Here is a 21770-nt window from a genome sequence, read left to right as displayed (position 1 = left end):
AATACTGACGAGCGTTTAATATGTTAAATACCTAGGATTGACTCGAAAATGGATGTGCGTAAGGTAATAATAATATATCGAATAATTTAAAGTTTATAATTAATGAGGTTGATACTAAATTATAGAATTTTAGTGATTTTAGAAAATTAACATGTATTTAAAAAAGAATCATGATTTTCTCGCTTTACACAGAATTTATTACTGTATTCGTTTTATCTCATTCTTTATTTTTTGTCTTCATTGAGCTATATATATATATATATATATATATCTATATATATAAAAGAAAGTCGTGTTAGTTACTTCACTTATAACTCAAGAACGGCTGAACCGATTTAGCTGAAAATTGGCAGGGAGGTAGTTTAGAGCCAGGAGAAGGACATAGGATACTTTTTATCCCGTGCGATAAACCGTTCCAGCGATATCAGTGAAAGTCGAAATGGAATTTTCTGATTGGTTAAAAGCTAGCCATTGTTTTAAATTTTGCTATAAACGATTCAATTTTCAAATATCTTGAAGATAACAACAGTGATATTTTCTATCTTATAACTCTATTCATTTAGAAAAGTAAATTAAAGTAAATTGCATATACTTTAATTTTTAATTCGCGCTTTTCTGTATGTCAGGTGAGCACAAGCAAGTAAAATCAACGAGAATAGATTTCTTAATTGTTGGTCGTATCACGGATTCAGTACTGTGAAAACTGTTTAATAAATATAAAGACAAAAGCAAATTTCATTCAAATTGCACGTTTTCAGAAATATTTATATTTAGTACGTAATTTTAGGTTAGCAAAATTAAATATACTTTTCGAAGATTTCAGTGCTGTGACAGTTGTCATTTGAAAACTATTAGTTTGTTTGTTTATTTATGCAAAGTTTTCGAATTCATCCATTTTATTTCTTTCATTTATAAAATTGATTTTTGTTTTAAATCTTATAATTTTCATGTTTCTTATTCATCTCATTTTTATTGCTCTTTTTATTATTTAAAATATGTATGTGATATTTCGATTTAGCAAATTTGCGACCACTGCCAACTTTTACATTTCTTTTTCGTTGTCAGAAAGAATATTTGCAAAAATATGCCGCCTAAGCAAATCGCTCTTAGTCGGTCGACATCTCAAGCGCGCAAAAAGAGAACTACCCGTGTTTCAGAAACATCGGAGCAACGGGAAAAAGACTTGAAACTAATCGAGAACAGAATGCTTTTGCCCGTTCCTTAGAAACGTCTGAGCAACAGGAAAGAAGACTGTCAACAAATCAACTACGAACTACACAAGCCCGTTCGTCGGAAACATCAGAGCAATGGGAAGCAAGAATGAAAACCGACCGAGAACGCATTTCGCTATTCAGACGCTGCCAATACTCTGATTTGAATTTCAGTGCATTTCACTATGATCCGACAACAAACTATAGTCTTCCCCTAAGTGTCATCATCGGAGAAATATATCAATTATGTATGTTTTGTAATGCTCTCAAATTTAAAAATGAAACAGCTGAAATTTGCTGTTCTAGAAGCATACAGAAACTACAAGATTTTACGTCGCCTGCCGAGACATTATCAACCTTCGTATCAGGTCAAACAAACCAATCTAAACATTTTTTGGCGCATATACGCCGGTACAATTCGTGTTTCTAAATGACTTTATTCGGTGCTACACGTATCCTGAACGAGAATTACATCCCAACATTCAAAGTGCAAGGCCAAATTTATCATCGTGCAAGGATCACTTCTTTCAATGCCTAACGCAGATCATAAATTTCTACAAATTTATTTCATGGATAACACAAATGATCAAGTCAATCAACGTTGTCAGGTAAACAATGGCACTAAACGAAAAATTGTTACCGTATTACAAAAATTTTTCGATCAACATAATCAGTTAATTAGGCTGTTCACAATTGCCCTAGACTAAATGTCATCCGATATTTACAAAGTTGTTATTAGAGCTGAAAAAACACCTGTAGGCCACCACAAAGAAAAATACAATGCGCCAACATTGGATGAAGTGGCTATTGTTATAGTTGGCGAAGAATTTACCTCCCGCGATACAGTTCTTCATCGCAGAAATCGTGACGTTCAAAGAGTTCTCAGAAACGTATCGATCATATGATGCATTGCAATATCCTATTTTATTTTGGTGAGGAGAGGAGGGATATTATTTTAACATAAAATTAAGAAGTCCGCAAACAGGCGAGAAAACCAATAAGAAAGCAAGTGCAATAAGTTTTTATGCATATAGATTAATGATTGCCAAAACGCTGATAATCATACTTTAAAATGTCGACAATTAGTTCATCAATACATTGTCGATATGTATGCGAAAATTGAAACTGAACGCCTACTGTATATTAAATTAAATCAAACCAAATTACGTTCAGAAGAATGCATTCATTTACGGGATGCAATAATTAATGATGGTAACGTTAATCCTAATGATGTGGGGAAAATGATTATATTGCCGACTACATTTGCAGGGAGAAAAACTTGGACTCCCTGCAAATGTAGTATTCATACATGTCTGAGTATTCATACATGTGCCTTGGACTCCAAGGCACATGTATGAATACTCACAGGATGCAATGACATATGTTCTCGCATATGGGCTCCTAGATTTATTTATTACATTTACGTGCAATTCTGCTTGGGTTGAAATTAGAGATATTTTGTTACCAGGACAATCATCATCGGATCGTCATGATATTACAGCACGTGTGTTCAAACAAAAATGATAATCTTTACTTGATTTCATTGTGAAGCGTCATGTTTTTAGAGAGACACGGTGTTGGGTGTACTCTATTGAATGGCAAAAACGAGGATTGCCTCAGGCACACATTCTAATTTGGCTTATTGAAAAAAAACCACCTTCTAAAACTGATCAGATATCAGCAGAAATTCTTGATGTCACCATAGATCCAGTCTTATTTCAGATCATTGTCCAAAATATGTTTCATGCTCCGTGTGCATCACCATACATGTCTGTTTGAAAATGCACTAATGATATCCTAGAGAATTAACTGCTTTTTTTCACCATTAAATAAAATTTGCATTTCAAATCATAATCGCAAATGTCATTTACACACTTAAATACAAAATTCAAATTCAAATTGAAAGCGTTGCAACGCACGCAGGGTACAGCTAGTATATATATATATGTGTGTGTGTATATATATATTGTATATATATATATATATATATATATATATATATATATATATATATATAACGTTAAAAGTAATTTTAATTTAGAATCTTAAATTAATATTTGTTATAAAAACTAAGTTTGTAAGCACTCCATCAACATTCGACTGAAAATTAAATAAAAATATTTCTTTATTCTCTTTTTTTGTTTAACTTAAAAGAAAATGTCAATTTCTGACTTAGTCTATTTTATCTTATCATCGATCTTATTTTTGTTACTTTCTAAGAATGAATCAGAAAATCAATTTCGAAGATGATATTTCTGAAACATTCTTTATAAATACTGAATTAACTGAAATAATTCTGTGAGGTTTTCCATTACACTTGAATAGTAAGTATCCTTTTGTAGGAGTAGTAGTAACTTTCAGGAAGTCTCCTCCTACCGTATTACACCCCCCTTGTTTGACATGAGTGATTAGCCTGAAATGTTGTTTGGTGTGAATCAATCTCTTGAAATCCTCAATTAATCTTCAAGCTTGTCCGGATCCCCAACAATGCAGAAATCCATTTAATTGAGCGATTCCAACTAACAGATTCTCTGGATCGAAAAGCGTATCAGTTCTGTATCAATACAACGCCTTCCTAACTCAATTCGGTTTCAGTATTCTTTAGAAGTTTAATTTATTTATTGATTCGCTTTATGTAGATTGTTCATTTCTTTGATGCGAATAATGATCTCAAAATAAAAATAAAAAATTGATTAAATACCTTCCGTTGTTGGATAAAATAATTGACTCTATAAAAAAGGGTTTTATCATAATATAATTTGCAATTGTTTAAATCTGGATTAAATTAATATCCATTTAATAGAAAATCAATTAATAATTTTCTATCTTTTATGAAAAAAACTTTTTTTCAAATCTATTACTTTTTATTTTTTTTTTTAAATCAGAGCATTCTTTAAATAATAAAATTTTAAAATCTTTTGTACATCACAAAGCATTAAAATTTAATATGACAGTAGTTTTTTTACACAATCATTTTTAATGTGATATTTCTTTTATTTTTTTAAATTTATGTTTAATTTGGAAATATAACAACGTTGGAAATTAGAATGATTACTTAATGCTTGTAAAAGTAGAATTCGGCAATAGGTTTCTAATTTGAGTAGAATCAACTCTCTGTTATCGCAAATACTTAGTATAAAAATATGATGTTTCTTATATTTAGCAAATAGTAAAATTAACACAAGTAGAGTTAGCAAGTAAAATTAACACAAATTTTATTAAATTTGTGCTAATTTTACTTGGTGATGAATAAATAAATTTTTATCAAGAAAATGATATCTGATTCTATTCAAACATTTAACAGATAATATTCTTGAAAGAATGGACTATTTGGAGATATATTTTTTTGGGCCAATTATTTTTATTCGTATTTGGCTCAGTTTAATATCTTAGAAAATAAATGCTTAAATTCCATAGCTATTTGCCAAACTAGCGTTTATACATTTTTTTTTACCACATTACAAATTAGAACCTTGAGTCGCGAAGGCTCAGGGGATAGAGCGTTTGCCTTCCAATGAGGCGAACCGGGTTCGAATCCCAGTCTATACGAAGTCCGCATCCGACTTACACCGACCACAGTTCTGACGTAAAATATCCTCAGTGGTAGACGGATCATGGGTTAGAGTCCCCTTATCGTCAGGCTAACCGTGGGAGGTTCTCGTAGTCTTCCTCTCCATGTAACGCAAATGCGGGTTAGCTCCATTAAAAAGTCTTCCATGAAGGCGAATTTCTTCCAATTCTCGATCCAGGATAGCCCTTGTCTTCTGGGTTGGGTTCAAAATTACAAGCCTACGGAGTTGAACATTAGTAGCCGTAAACCCATAAAATTGGGTCGACTGTTCAACGACGGTCATAAAAATTAGAACCTTTTTCTTTCTCAACTTCAAACTATGCTCACTCCTGCACAAGGATATTTCCTTTTCTCCAAAGTCATATTTATTTTCGCTCTTCGATATGTTTTAGTCAATCATTTCTGGAAAAAAAAACTCATCTTTGCCAAATCAATTTTCTTTTTTAAAAATCAAATGTCATTCTACTTACCGATCAAGAGTCAAAGATCCGATTTGAAATGAGAGGAATGTTATTTCCAATCTTTCTCCTAGAAGATCTCCGCCACCGGCCACAAGATGGAGTTTGCATACAAAGGGAGAATTCCGATGAAAAGGTTCAGTAATTCTCAGCGGATACTTCGTTCCCACTTCGCCCATCAACGTCTGGTTACAATCTGCGGATAAAAAGAGAAAAAAGAAAAGATAAAAAGTTAAGTAAAGGTGGAATGCAGTGCTAAGTGTATCAAATCATCATTGTTCATTCTCATTAGTATTTTTAAAATGTAATATATTTGCATAAATATAGCTAGTTTAATTTTAAAATGATGCAGTTCAACACAAATATCGAACTGATTAATTTATACATTTTTGCTAAAGGTTGTTCAGTATTGAAACCTAAATAAAATGTAATTTGAACTATATAACGGGAGAAATGGGTTGAAACTTATTAAGATTTTAAATTCAGCAATGTTACAGTCCAAGTTGAACAATAGCACCGTAAAATCCAGCTTATGAAGCAAGTTAATATGATTCAATTTTGCAATTTTCTTCTCAATAAGATTCTCAAGATTCCCAAAGAGTTGCACGAATTTTAACAATGTAGAAAAGGAAATTACAGTAGTATTTTAATTTAGTGCGTACTAATTGAGATGATTGATGAAATTGTGTAATCACTAGCTCTTTGTATCAATAGATTCTGCATTTGCTTGTTGTTTTACTTTTTAACGTTGAGTCTTATGCAAGGTGATCTTTGAATTTTGTAAGTAATCGGTGTTAGAAATATTAATGAAGGACTTTTCCCTCTTAATTTTATTTATTTTTTTGTTGCGTCTCTTATAACTATTTTTACAGAATAGAATATTTTTGCTAACACTTACATACCTCATTAATTCGAGATCTATTTTTACGAAAAAAAACTTTAAAATAATAATTTTTTTCCATATTTTTGTAATGAAAGAAAAAGTTTGATACTTTGAGTTTAAGACTATATAACGAAAAATATAATGCTATTTTATGCTATAAATGCAAAGTCTAAATTAAATTGTTGTGAAGGTTTCTCACACTATAGTAATGTATAATTGAATTAGTGATGCCAAGTTGACACGAGAACAGCTTTTGTAAAATAATTTATAATTGGAGAATTTTATACAATTCTCCCCAGTTAGGCATCTGAGAAGACTTAGATAGTACTCGTCAACTTTCTTAAGGTCTTATGTTAGTGTTCGAGTCTATTTTTTTGTATTCGACAAAATATTTTAAATTTCTTTGCCCAGTATAAAAACAAGTTGCATCATCAAAATTTTTTAGTTTTCAAAATAATGCCTTTCAACTTCATGCGATTTAATTCTTAAGACATTTCTCACAATATTAGCTGTTTGAAAACTTTTTTCAGTTCAGAAATAAATGAATATGAAATAACAAGCGCTTCAAAAATTATCGCCAATTTTCAAGACTTAATTGCCAGACATGAATGTTAAGAAACAAAAATGATTTTAAATGAAAAACGTAAAGGTGCCAACAAAAAATGGAAAAATAAAGGTAAAAAACATGAAGAGGTGTAAAAAGTGAGAAAATTAGTAAAACCACAGAAGCCGAGAGAGAAAACGGTAAAAAACAAAACAAGAAAATTCACTGTGACCGAGAGGCAAATCAATACAATGCATTTCCACGCGTTATGGAGAAGTGGGGAAACTAAAGTCGTTAACAAGGGAATCCCCAGTCAAATGAATAAAACAAGATTCCAGAGCATCAGGATGAGCTCATACAACAGGGGTAGATATTTTTATAGTAGCTTATTTTATAACCAGAGTTTAACAATGATTGATTTTTATACTCAGGTTATAAAGTAAAATATAAGATAAACTGTACCTTATCCTATTTATTTAATTAAGTTCCCATAGTAATACTTTTGCTATGAAAATTAAATTTATATATTTCATAATTTCTATCTATCGGCAAAATATTTTAAGATGCAATTTTATAGTTGACTGAAGGCTATTTAATTTTTATTTTTGTGATTAGTTACACTCATTAGATTAGATTTATTGGATAAATTATTTCAAAATTCCCATACTTGTGCAACCTGGTGGCTCATCTGAAGAATCTCCACAGTCATCCGTTCCATCGCAATAACGATTGTGGCTGATGCAGTGATCGTTTGAGCAACGGAATTCCCATGACTTGCAAGGGCTGGATTCCACTGTCTCCCCTTGAGTGCCATATGTCACCACCAGAAGAATTAAGACCACACATCTCATAGTCAACTCCCTTCTCAATCACATTCTAACTGTAAATAAGAAATATGCTATTTATAACAATAAAAACATTGGTATAAAAGTAGAAAAGGTAATATAACAGCAGTATTTTGATACTAAAAATAAATAAAAATATATGGTTTATTTTCATTATATGGAGAGTGAGCAAAATTTCTAAACTGAAGAGCCCATAGAGCTCCACTAAAATTAGAGCTTGAGAATTAAACTAGATTATAGACTACACAGTCGTCTGAGTAATGATAAAAAAGCTAGCCAAAATATAAGCGGTTGAAAAAATTACGAAGGGTAGCTTAGGAGATAGAGCGTATGTCTCTGGATGAAGTGACTCAGCTGATACGAATGGTTAATTTGCTAATGTCGATACGAATGGTTGACACGAATACTGGTTGATACCCTCTCGCTCTGAAAACAGTGCAGATGTAAACAAATCTTCAGTTTTGGAGGGATCTTGGGATAGAATTCCTTTGCCGTCGATCAAAAGATGGGGTGTTTTTGTGGTTTTCCACTCCATGTAAGGAAAATACGAGTTAGTCAAGAGAAAAAGTCCTCCGTGAAAATTAAGTAGTTCTACTGCTTGATATAGGAGTTCCCTTGTCTTCTTTGTTAGGTTAAAAATTACATGGACATTGATTGTCTTAAATTTAGAATTGAGTCAGCTGTTCAGCATCTATTATATATATATATAGTATGAGCAAAGTAAAAATAAATTAGTGTTTTTTTTGGGAGGGGGGTACGGGATTGCTAATATAATATCTACGTGTAAAAATTTAAAAGCGGATATAAAAGTTTTATTGTTATTAAAAATAAAATCTTTAATGACATTAATTTGAAATCACTAAGTTTGAACTGTGAAAACAATTGGGATTGAAAATTAAATATTAATTTATATAAAATGCATCAAATATTGTATACATTCTATAAGATCACGAAATAAATTAAAAATTTACATATCCTGCATTATATGATAAGAAATATATACAGTAATATTACTTCCAGTTGTCACATCTCCTTTTTTTAAGAGAAAAATTTTATAATGATAACATTTTGCTATTAACTTTTGAATGATAGTCACGATTTAAAATTTAGATTAAAGAGAATTATTCAGATTGCAAGCTACAGTTTTTTGAATTTCGATATCGAGACCTAGACTTAGCTATGAATTGAAACATTAGATTATCACTAGAAGTACATTGTTTTTTAACAAAACTATTAAAGCTTTCCTCATGTCTTGCAGGAGATAATTACATATTAATAATATACAAAATTAAATGTATTCTCTTTTAGATTAACTTTCAAATTTATTGCTCTCTTTCAATTTTAAGATTGAGTAATTTTAACTCTTTACCCCTTTATTTTTAATGCTTACTGAAGTCCAATGCATGGAGTATGACTTTTTTCTAAATGAGCAGCAGATTTGTTTTCTTTCTTCTTAAAACAATGAATTTTTGAACTCTCAAAGATGACCATCATTTTTGAATTCAAAGATGTTCCTACAAATTCGGAAATTAAAATGCATGCTCTTATAAAGTCTACATGAGAAAGTAAATTGCAATATGTATGCATTATTCTTACATATTTGTATTCGTTAAATGTATTATTTTATCAAGCAATTCTTTTGCTTTCAAAAATTAATTTTGTGAAGATTTTGTTTGAGCCTGTTACTTAAGTGGAAAAAAGCAAATACAATGTTTTTTCTCTGTAATTATATTGTTCTATAGACACTTTTAATAGTCCTTTGCTTTACATTTGGCTCCCTGTTTCTCGATTCAAACAAGTGGGCGTCGAATGCAGGTGAATTGTTACATAGTAAACCAACGATAATGAAATTTTCGATGCAAACGTACGGAAAATATATATTCATCTTGATTTTTAAGAGTTTTTGGCGCAAATATGCGCAGCCAATTCTTTTTTTTTTTTTTTTTTGTTCTTCATTGTATGAACGTTTCTCTACATCGATAATGCAATTTTAAAGCAGCCATATGTAATCAGCATTTTTGAATTTAAAAAATTGCTTCTAAAAGAAAAACAGAAACGAAAATACATACTTTATAAAGTCTACCTGAGAATATAGTCTATATATTCCCCCATTTGCTTTTGTTAAAGACAACATTTAAAAAAAAATTAAAAAAACATTTTCAAAATTTAATTTTTAAAATTTTAACTTTTTTTTCTTTGTGACGTTAAGATAAAAAAGCATAAATTCATCAAGTTATATGAGAAAAAGAAAAAGCCAACACAAAATGTATCCTTGTGGTGACTTTGGTCTATATACATCAAAAAGACGTTATGATAACAAAAATAAATTTAATATTTTTTTTCCACTTTTGACGATTTTTTTTCGTTCTTTTTAAAATCTGGACTGACAATCGTAACTGGCAAATTTTATCACAATAAATTATACAGATGATTAATGCAAAAGTGTTATAATAATAAACAAACGAAAACGTCAATATTTCGATCAAGGAACATGCTCTTATGTGGAAATAAAAATGTGGAAAGCAAGTTTATTTGCCTCGCCGTTTTTTGATTTTTTTTTTCTAATTGGTGCTGCATGTTTCAAATGTTGTGAAAAAGTTCAGTTAGTATTTCGATAAAAATTTTAAAAATTACAACAAAAAAGGTGATCGAAGCAAAAAATTTTCCGTTCTATGCTGTCTGTTGATAAATGTTTCAAATTTTTATTAATATCTGTAAGACTTCAATTAAATCTTATATAGATTTTAATTTTATTTTTTTGTTGTGATATTGAATAATTTGGTAACAAAACTTATAAATTGTGAGTCTAACATAAAAATCAAGTTGAAGGTATTGAGTTGAATCAAAAAAACGCCTCTAAGGCATTTTTTTAGGGTTCTTTGTTGGTTAAATTTTGCTATATATTACAAATAAAATACTATTACATATTTATTCTTCAAAAAAAAAATACACAAATAATTCTATATCTAAAAGTATCAGTATCAAGAACTTCAGAAAATTCGACATTTTTAAGAGAGTTTTTATTTCATTTTCTCTATCCTTTTCTCAGATTACTGTCGAGATACACACGCCATCAAAAGTGTCAAGTATGTTCAAGCAAGGTTTAGTTGTTTCCTTCCTGGTAGAAAGTTAGCCTCTTTGATATTGTTCCCTTTCCCAGAGGAAACGTAATAAAAAGTTCCATTCCTCTTCGAGTAGTGTCGCGAGGGTGCGCAAGTGTAGATTTTCACTTTTCCCCTGAAATAAGGGCTCATCACACCTCTCTGCTAAAATTGGATTTCTAGAAACTCAAAGTTTCTCTCCTCCTTTTTTTTTTTTCCTGGTAGAACTTTCGATCGACATGATCAAAATCTTTAGAATGTGCCCTTTGAGATTTAACACAACTCACAAAATCACAAAAGAGCATAAAAATCTTTTAACTTTAATTCCAGTAGAAGGTGAAGCTTTTGTTTACCTACGAGGTGTTTGGTTTCAAAAACCAGCTTTGTTTACCTCTTTCCGAATCCCCTTATTTCCTTTTTATTCCATTTTTTTCTTCATGATTTCTATCAATAGCCACCTTCTTCTGTGCTTCTTGGATTGATTAATTTTGTTTCTGATAAATTTTTATCAAAAAAAAAATAATAATAAATCGAAAACGCTATTTTGTAAATTCTGTCTGCAAGTCTTTAGGAATATCCGAGTTTAGTTATTCCAATTATTGAACATTTAGAAAATTCACATTTAGAGCAATTTTTCTAAAAAAATGATAATATTTTCGAAATAAAACATAAAAACAATATTTTTCTTCTTTTTCTTTCTGTTTTCAAGACACTGATAATGTGCAGTATTCATTTATGATTTTGTGGTTTACTTATTTAGTATTATCATTAGTATTATTTATTATTATTATCATTATTATTATTTATTATTATTATTATTATTATCATTATTATTATTATTATTTATTATTATTATTATTATTATTATTATTATTATTATTATTATTATTATTATTATCATTATTATTATTATTACTATTATCATTATTATTATCATTTATTATTATTATTACCATTATTATTATTATTTATTATTATTATTATCATTATTATTATTTATTATCATCATTGCTTAAATTTTTTACCAACTACTCGTAAACCGTTTTTAATTTCATTCACTATATTTTAAAATAGATATAGTATTTCATAAATTTTCTCCAAATTAATATTTAATTTTCAATCCCAATTGTTTTCGCAGTTTAAACCGAAGAATTTACAAAATTATTTTTAATTGTAATAAAATTCTTATATACGTTTTTAAATTTTTATTCGGTGATATTATATTAACAATCATGAATCTGAATTCATGATTAATGATCAATCATGATCAATAACTAAAATTTAATATTTTCAATATTTTTAAAATTTAATAATATGCTTAACAAATAACCATTTTCATCTTTTATATCATTTCTTTAAAGATACAGAATGTGTATCTACATCAAAAATAAATTCATGTAATAGACTAGATAATAATTCATATAAAACATAAAAATTCATATAATGCATAATAAAAAAGGAAAAAATTCATATGATAGATAAATAAATAGACTAGATATAGCATTAGGTTTGCAAGTTTAACAGTGGAACATAAAATATAATTTTAGATTATTAATGATAAAACAATGAAACATCTTTATCCCTCTAATTAAATATTTTAGAAACAATCCTCTGTAGGTTATAACGTTCCTAATTACACTAATAAACTTTATTTATAAAGCCTGGGTTTCTGCCGGAAGAAGGTTAATTTTTTAGGGTTCTGTAACCGAAGAAGAAAAAACTGTATTGAAAGTTTCCTTATTGATGACGAAGTTCATTGTTTAAAAGAATGAAGATGCCCACAAGCTATAATTTCAATTTTTTAAACTAAGCCTTTTTTTATGAAATACTAACAAGGAAAATTTTAATTTTACCTTAACAATATAATAATCTTTTATAAAATTCAATAGTATATTTCTACCTTCAACGGAGTTTTCAAACTTCATGCTAAACAAAAAATAAAACTGAGGAACAAGAAAAAAAGAATTGTGAAAGGTTCTTTCATTAAACATGGTGTTTACTGTTTAAAAGATATTCAATATTTCACAGTATATATTTCCTGTTTTCTAAACTTTTTATTGAAATATTGGCAATCAGAAGTTCAATATTATTCAGAAAAAAGCTCAGGAGCTTGTAAAGTGAGAAAATAGACTTATTATTTATTTATTTTTGATTTCATAGCTTTTTTTCTCTAAAAAAATCAATTTTCAAATTTGAAATTAAAAGTCGACGGATGTCACTTCGATTGTCAATACTACCAGAAACTATTGCTTACTTTTTCTTCCTTTCTAAAACTCAGGCAGAAAACTTCGAATAATCAATCTTGACTTGGGGAATTTTTTGCTCTTTTTCTTTATTGTACTAACTCGGATCCTTTATTGAATAGCCAGGGAAAAAAATCCAAAAACAATAATAAAAAAATTTACTTTATCCAATGACTTTAAGACTAAATAAAAGTTATTAGTATCGAGAAGTTTAAAATTAGTTATGTCAAAATGATTGATGTAGGTTGAATTAGAACTTAACAGTTATATTTTTTCCACTTAAAAAGAAATTGATTGAATTTTGTGCATACAAAATCAGTTTTTGAATTACTATAATAGATTTTTCCTCACGAAAGGTGAAGTATTTTTTTAAATATATATTTATCTATTTTTTTTAAAAAAAAGTTCGCAATTTGGCATCAAATAATGAAAAGCAATTTATAAGGCGGATGAGGTCAAACCCTAGATAAATTTAATAGAAGATTTATTATTTTATTTCAAGTTTTGTATTATGTGTATTACATTGTTAATATATTGCGTTGTTACTGTATTGTATTTTAATCTTATTATATTAGACATATATTGTAATCACTTATAATTTTTTTTAAAAATTTTAATAAGCAAATGCGTTAGAAATAACTGTTCATTTACACAGAATATTGCCTTATATTAAATTTATATTTCATAAACTGTCCTAATTTATTAGTAAAAGATCTCCAAACCCATGAAACGGATCCCCATTTAGAGTTTTCTCTCTCTTTATGTACATATATATATATATATATATATATATATATATATATATATTCAAAATAATTATAAGGCAATTGAAATTTCGCAGAAAGAATAATTAAATACCAATTTTTTTGATTGTTTTTTTGCCATATTCAAACGAAACAGTCAAATAACCATGAATAAAGTGGTGTTCAAATTTAAAATTGTGCGAAAACCACTTATTAACTGTTTTCACCTAATGCGCTTAAACAACCAGAATATTATAGCACCCCAACTAGGCCCACCAAATGATGTCATTTAATTCTTTGCAACTGGGGACACATTATAGACAATAGGGCTAATCATTCAATCTCATGACCAACAAAATGGGGATTTGAGTCCCAGTATTTCTCCCATTCTCTTCAAGGCATAAAGAGTTTCTAGTGTCCTGCATTCTCAAATTTGTGAAACTAGACTGTTAGAATATGATATTCTTATTCACGCATAGATGGCAGCCCCATAAAGCTACTGAACACAAAAAAGCTTAGTATTTCCCATCTCTTATAAGTGCAACAACAAGATAAACTATTTTAACCACATTTCCACAGTTCATAAAACACAACTCAACTACAACATAATTCCATAGCTCATTACCTAAGGGAAAGCGTAACTCCAATGACGAGTTAGATATTTTTTGTACGGTTTTAAAATCATATTAGTTATAAATAGTTGAGCAACCGTATAGTTTTGCATTTAAGCCGACTTTTAATCATACTAGCTGTAAACGGTTTCAAAACCGAAAAGTTAGAAAAAAAAGCTCTTTAACGTAAATTTTACGGTTAATTGGATGGACAGACTGCTGTCGGTTATCTTATTGTTAATTTCGAATGAAAATTCTAAAAGTGTACGTCACTTTTCATAATTTGAAATTAAATTAAAGACATTATATAATTGACTTGATAATAAAAAAACAGCACTCACAAAAATTTTAGGATTTCTAAAATTAAAATATTGTACATGTTAAAAGCTATATAATTTTTTGAGGAGAACTAGTTGAGTTCAAGGGATAATTTCATGTAGGCCCTGTGTTTACAAGTTTGAAATATTAAATCATAGAGTTAAGTTAGTTTTTATGGATAAAAAATATCTTATTTAATTAAATGCATGTAGTTTTTCCTGTGTGTTCAAAAATTTTACTAATCGTATTTCAATTTCTAATGCAATGGTTGTAAAATTTAAAATTCTAAAGTAACTCAGATTAGTTCCTAAATATCACATATTTGTAATACAGAGGGACACGGGCATCCATTTTAAATTTATTTTCTTCAGACTACCTAAATACATGCAAAAATATATTTTAGTAATTTTAAATTATAAAAAGAAACAGTCAAAATTTGCTAAAAAAATAGTTAAATTATCGAAATTATATTTGTACTAAAATACAAAAGCCATGAAAAGGAAGTTTGATATTTTTTTCATTAATATTCAAACTTTTATAATTATTTGATTTTGTAAGTTATAGAAATTTCAATGATGAGTAACTGTTAACTTAAAACTAAATGAATGCAGATTTGAGAAATTATTGTTTGGAAGATTTTACATTTAACGCATGAAAAACACCTGTATTTCATGCTAAATTTCATTATCATAAATTATTATAATGTTAAATGTAATATTTTCCACTTATTATGATCTGAATTAAAACAAAATTACTAAAAATACGATTTAAAATTTTCATCATAGGGTTAATAAGGAAACTAATAATAGTATTTCATTGAAATATATATATTTTTTGGCATTATAAAATCAAAAAATCAAAATATTAATCTTTTTTCTCTGGAATAAAACCCAACATATCAATCAAAAATATTTGGACATAATATTTTGTCAGCGAAAAAAAGATGTTTCTTTTCAATAAAAAGGTAAAAAAAATGTATTTGACATATTTCAACCATGAATTGAGCATTATCATAATTTACTTGTCATCTTGTCAAGCACTGCAGAATGATTCATAAATAATCGATTTTTATGACAAAATCAGAATTTCGGCATAAAATGCATGAATGAAGAGCAAGCATACACTGTAAGGAGATGTTGTAGATATTATTGAAAGCAGGTGTCTTATGGTACATATTAATGACTTGATCACGGAATTATTTTTTGCTTATATGCATGATGATTTGTATGGACTAGTGACGCAATTATTGCATTAAAAATGACACAAAACAAACTTTTAAACGCTTTTTAGAATTGAATTTAAAGAGTTAATTTTTACTAAGTTATTCGCGTGACACATTTTACGGATATAAAAATTTAAAATTTTTAGAAATGAGATTTAAACAATGTTTAATAATGAAACATTTTAAATTTTTGAGATGTGATTACTTTATGTTGCACAGAAGAAAAACGAATCTGGTAAAAGCACTTTACTGTATGGTAATTGTATCTCTTTTAAAAATCACCAAAATTCTGGTAATAGAAACCAAAATATACAGTATATAAACCCTTCATTTAGTAATTTTTCCGTTTATATCGTAAAATTTTACCGGATATTTTGGTTTATAAATTATGCTTTTTTTTTCGACTCATTAAGTTAAAATTATATAGCTGAAAAAAGATTTATTTCAATTGGTTTTTATGCCATGGTCTAATTATTTTTTCAATGCCCACCTGGAGAATGACCTTTCGTCATAAAAGCAATTGAAGGGCAGCTTTGTTGGTCATTCTTTCAGGGGCACCATATTAGGTGGGCCAACGTTGCTCCCATAGTGAGGACAGATAGTACAGAGAAATTCGAACCCAGAACCTTTCTAATGCGAGGCTAGTTCCCTGACCCTTACACAGGCTAGTCGGCACCATGGTCTAAGTAATCAAGATAAAATTACTAAATTTTACCTCATTCACCGAATTTTAGCAGGTATTATGAAAACATATTTTAGTGTTAACTTTACCAAAATCAGTAACTCAGTTTTTTGATGTTTCCATAGAGCAAATGAAATCTTTACTTTGTTAAAATATTTTCTTAAAACCTTTTTTGACCTCATGCAATGTTTTGGCATTTATATTCTTAGCAATACAATTTCTTAACTGAAATTTATGTTTGATGAAATTTATACAACTTATCATCATCATGTTTGATTGTCTTTATTTCCTGTCTATTAAAGCAGCATTTTGACCAGACGATAAAAATATTTAAAGAAAAAAGAAAATTAGAAAAAATTTTGTGTTAATGTATAGAACAATTTTTTTAACTAGTCAAAGATAATTTAAGAGTGTTTCCGAGTGATAAATTTAAAGACAGGCATTTTTCTTCTGTATTGTTAGTTATATTTAATTACTAAATGCCTGATGTATTTGAAGCTAATGTATTTTTGAAACTTACTTCACATTCCCTTTTTAATTTACAAAATATTTTTAAAATTTTTTTTTAACAAAAAGGTACTTTCTAGTGTCATACTTCAATTTAAAATTTAAATATATATATATATATATATATATATATATATATATATATATATATATATATATATATATATATATATATATATATATATATATATATATATATATATATATATATATATATATACTTAAACTTAAACAGAGGGAAAAAAGTATTTTTCAAGGCAATTATTGAGGTCGCATTTCTTAAATAATTTTTTCTCATAACAATCTCGGAACTCAAAACAATGATAAATCCGAAACTACACTGTAAAAAATCCCTGATCAAATTACCTTAAAAATTATTATAGTCAGGGTAACAGTACTTTTTACTGTTAAATGGAACATGTGAAGGTACGAAAAAATCTGATGAGTCGTGTTTTTTACAGTAATAATTACTGTCAAGTCACTGATTCACTCTAATTAAATAAATATTACTGTAGAAATTACTGTACAATATTTTACGATAAAAATGGTTTTTATGATAAAACAGATTTTACGAATGATGCAAACCAAAGTGCCGGTACTGTATATCGTAATTTGGTCCTGATTTTTTTACAGTCTATGCAGAAATTTATTTTTCTAAGAATTATTTACTTAAAAAGAGCTCTTTTAGTTTATAATAGAAGAATGCTGATTTTTTAAATCTAGCTCTGTAACAGAAAAATCTTTTAAAATTTATGAACTGTGGCTTGTGTTATGGACTGCGGCTGTTAAACTGTCAGCTGGTGCGCCAATCTATGAAATAGTTACCTGTTTTTTAATCAGATAAGTATTATTATTTTAACGAGCAAACTTCTTTGTTTTAACAAATAAACTCTGTTATGTTAACAAAAAAAATTCTGCTATTTTAACAAAAAATAATTTATAAAATATCTACATTTTGGTCATAGAGAAACATGAGTAGACTTCGTATGACCAGTAAACGTCGGAATTCGAACGATTTAGGAAACGGATGTTCTGTCCCTAAACTATCGAATCTGTAACATTCATTATATATTTTTTTTAGCTGTTTTTATTTTAAGAGTCATATTGAAATCATATTTAAGTGTAAAAACATTTAAAACTAAAAAGACCCTTTTTTTATAAAATTAACACTAGATTGCCCAAGGATGTCATTTTGACTGCTTTTTAATTTCAATTAAAAAAGCAATGATGACACAATTTCTTAGAAGTTTTGTGACTTTTTGTACAACATATAATTTTTTTATTGTTAATATTTACTAACAACTTGGTTTATAACTGAAAATGATATCAAAAATATTAAAAATTAATTTTAAACAAATTTTTTATACATTAGTTGTTCTTTCACAATGCAGTATTTTGACTGTTTTTTGGCAATATAGGTATTTCAGTCTTTCTAGTGTTAACTAAACTAAACCTACTAACCAAACTTTACTAAATAATCAAACTAAACTAAACTTACCAAAACTATATTTAGAGAAACATAATAATCCGGTCGACTTTCATTTTGACAATCAAGCAGTTTTATTTATACGATATATAAAACCATAAAATAATTGCTGAAAAATAAGAACAAGTAAAAGTACGCTTTGTTAAATATAAAATATCTCGGTTTCTTTATAGAAAATAATAAGAGTATTTCAATATACCTATAGTTTTTTACTTATAAAGAAAAGGAAGATCAATTTTCCAAAAATACAATGTACAAGGATAATTGAAACGCCAGTGTTCAGTTTAATCAAATGCGTTTGTTAACTGAATTAAATAAAATAGTATATAATTTCAATGACCAAGTCTATAATATGATTTTATTAAATGAATTATAATTATATTTCAAAATTTTTGATGCTTAGTTGATATACAGTACAACTAATCTACATAAATAATTTACAGACACTGGCCCCTTCGTCTTTCTAGTGTTAACATCCGTTTGAATAATTACACTAATATTTAAAATCGATAAAACGAATTATCTAACAAATATCCGTACAATATAGTAAAATAAAAAACATCAGACCTTTAAAACAGTGTCATTATGTTTCAGACAAAGAACTCTAACGTGATTAGTTTCCTTAAATAAACATTAAACTCAAATCTCTTAAAACTGAATAGAGTATCATGAACAATTAAAACTAAGCAAATCTTATCACTTATTGAAACTTTAAGAAAAATAAATGAAATGCCGACAAGTTTAATACAAGTTACAAATTGAAGCTTGTATTTTAAATAATGCAAGAAATGATTCTTTAATCTAACATTGATTATTTACTGAGACCATTCTTTCTCATCAAAAGGAATTTGATTTCGTTCCCGATTCTTCATTAATTCTTCAGTTACCTATATTTTTCATGGGAATGTATGAAGAAGGAAGAATGTAAGAATAATTTGTTTGCTAGTTATGCATATATTCCGAACTAAGCAAACGTTGCAATTGGATTGATAATGGATGGAGTGGGTTTAATTCGTTCAATGCTTACTTTGTCATCCAAATTGATGAAAATGCAAATTTTAAATCTTTCGAAGCTCTTGGCGAAGCTTTTAACCATATTATTTATCTTAAATCGGAAATTTTAATTCCAAAACAAATCCCTTGATCCACTTGGGTAATGCCAGTATTATGTTAATAAAACAAAATGGAGAGGAAGGAATCATTAATATTTTTGTAATTTAATTGAAAGATAGGATCTGTTTTGTCTTTGTTTTGCTTAAATCCTTCGGACAGTTTCATGTAAGATTATTTGTTAGTTTTGTGTAAGAGACTTAAGTAAATTTCAAATAAAATAAATATCTTTTTGTAAATTATATTTTCAAATTTAACACAAAAAATAGAAATATTCTAAAATATTTTGATGATGTTTCAAAATATTACTTTCATGTCATGATTTTAACACTTTTTACTAACATCATAACAGAATTGTCTTTAAGTTTCGAACTCGCTGTAAATTTGGTTGGTAAATTAGAGGTCTATCCAAGTCAAATTTACTACCGTTTAGTGGTACCTTCACAAATTCAACTTTAGAAAAAACGGTAATTTCACAAAATACTTTTTCTTAAAATTTTAATTTTGCGTCTAGTAAGAAACGATAAATCCATATTTTTACCATTTTTTTGTGTTGATTTTTTAATATAATTTTTAATTTTCGCAAATTATGTCTAAATTTTCATAAAATAGGTACCTTTCAGAAAAACCTAGATATATGGTAGATAAACCTAGATATAAACCTTATATTATGGCATTGGTTGACTTACATATATAGCAAACAAAATATCGTTAGAGACAGTTTTTATCTCTAAAATATCATGTTGAATTTTTTTCAACGATTGAAATTTTTCTTATAATATTTCAAAAAATTATTTTTAAAATTCCATACATCAGGAAATATAGTATTTTTTTCAAACATCATAGCGGAATTGTATTAAAGACATGAATACTTGATAGGTTTATTCCGTATTCCGAAATAATGTCACACCAAAAACCTAATCAAACATTTCAAGTACTAAAATATTGTCAAATGAAAAATATCGTGGATATTTTGGCTATAATCAGAAGTGTGTTTAATTCGATGGGACGCGTTTCCCCCATCTCCTTAGTATTTTCTATGATTGAAAGTCGGAACAGGAAGTGAGTTACTCCTTGTAATTATGTATATAGGTTTTCAAAACATGTATGTTTGGTTCGCAGGGGTTTTCTTTCAGTATAGTTATGACAAAAATCAAGAAGGCTTCATTTAGCTGGGGTACATTACATGAATGATAATCATACAGAAATTGAATGAGGTTAATTTATCTGCACGCATATAATTTGCTTTCACTAATAAAAAAATAATGAGAAATAGATTTTCGTGAAACATATTATTTGAACAAAACATCGTAATAAACAGCAAAAAATAGTTAATAGTATGCTTCTAAGATTAATTTCCTTTAAAGACTAACACAAACTATCGAATTATTTGATGAAGTCATTTTACGATAAAACAAACTATATATTTATGATTAAACTAAAAAAAATTGATTTAATAAATATGGTAATAGTTTATTTATAAATAACAAAAATTACGTACATGTTTTTTATATTGAACACTTAAATATGAAATACTTAATTTTGTGTTTTTCTTTGCAATAACAGAATATTTATAAATACGGCAGCTTTTTACAAAATTCATTTCCACTAAATACGATTAAACTTAAAAATATTATAAGTTTTAAATAAAAATAATTGTATATTTTAAAGAAAACTTTTATTTTAATTCTAAGGAAACTCTTAAATATTTTTAATAATCAATAGTAATATCTATGAAGTAAATTTATCAGTACAAATATAATTTACTTATAATAGTTTAAAAGTAAAGAAAAAAACTTTTTGGCAATATAAAATTTGTTTATGTGTATACTATCACTCATAATTACTCAAACAAATAAATTAAAATAACGATAATTTGCTTTTTAAGATAGTGTATTTTACACAATTATAAAAACAACTCTCGAGTTATTAAATAAATAATACCAAGAAATTTAAGCAGTAAGATATTACTTATTTTATTCGCTTCATTTCCTATTCGTATATTTTTTAAGCAAATGGAATTTTTTATCAGGCAACTTTCGAATTTATTTGGTATAGTTAATTTACTATGAGAAACTACATCTTTTTTATATTAAAAAAAACTGAAAAATTAAGATTGCTGAAAGCTGCTTATTATCTAAAACCTGACCTTTCCACAAATTGGTAATCAGGCAAAAAATGATGATATAAAAGCTGCATAAAGAAAGAGGTAAATAATCAATCAAAAAAGGGGGA

The 21770-nt window shown here is 27.7% G+C and overlaps 1 protein-coding gene across 1 annotated transcript in view; it reads right to left on the bottom strand.

The window, feature by feature from the left end:
• The window catches only part of LOC107451710 (uncharacterized), a 153753-nt gene that overhangs the window by 29412 nt on the left and 102571 nt on the right, over nucleotides 1-21770 (bottom strand). The window contains exons 3-4 of the mRNA XM_016067889.4: nucleotides 7335-7547; nucleotides 5253-5436 (exon numbers count right to left, since the gene is read on the bottom strand). Of these exons, the coding sequence (XP_015923375.2) occupies nucleotides 5253-5436; nucleotides 7335-7518 (368 nt within the window). The 5' untranslated portion in view covers nucleotides 7519-7547. The remainder of the gene's footprint in view (nucleotides 1-5252; nucleotides 5437-7334; nucleotides 7548-21770) is intronic.

This window comes from Parasteatoda tepidariorum, chromosome 7, assembly GCF_982258835.1.
Source record: "Parasteatoda tepidariorum strain Cologne lab strain chromosome 7, Ptep-v5.0, whole genome shotgun sequence".
In the NCBI taxonomy this organism is placed as follows: Eukaryota; Metazoa; Arthropoda; class Arachnida; order Araneae; family Theridiidae; genus Parasteatoda; species Parasteatoda tepidariorum.
The sequence above is the reverse complement of the archived record's forward strand: the minus strand, read 5'-3'. Positions and strand labels throughout refer to the sequence as shown.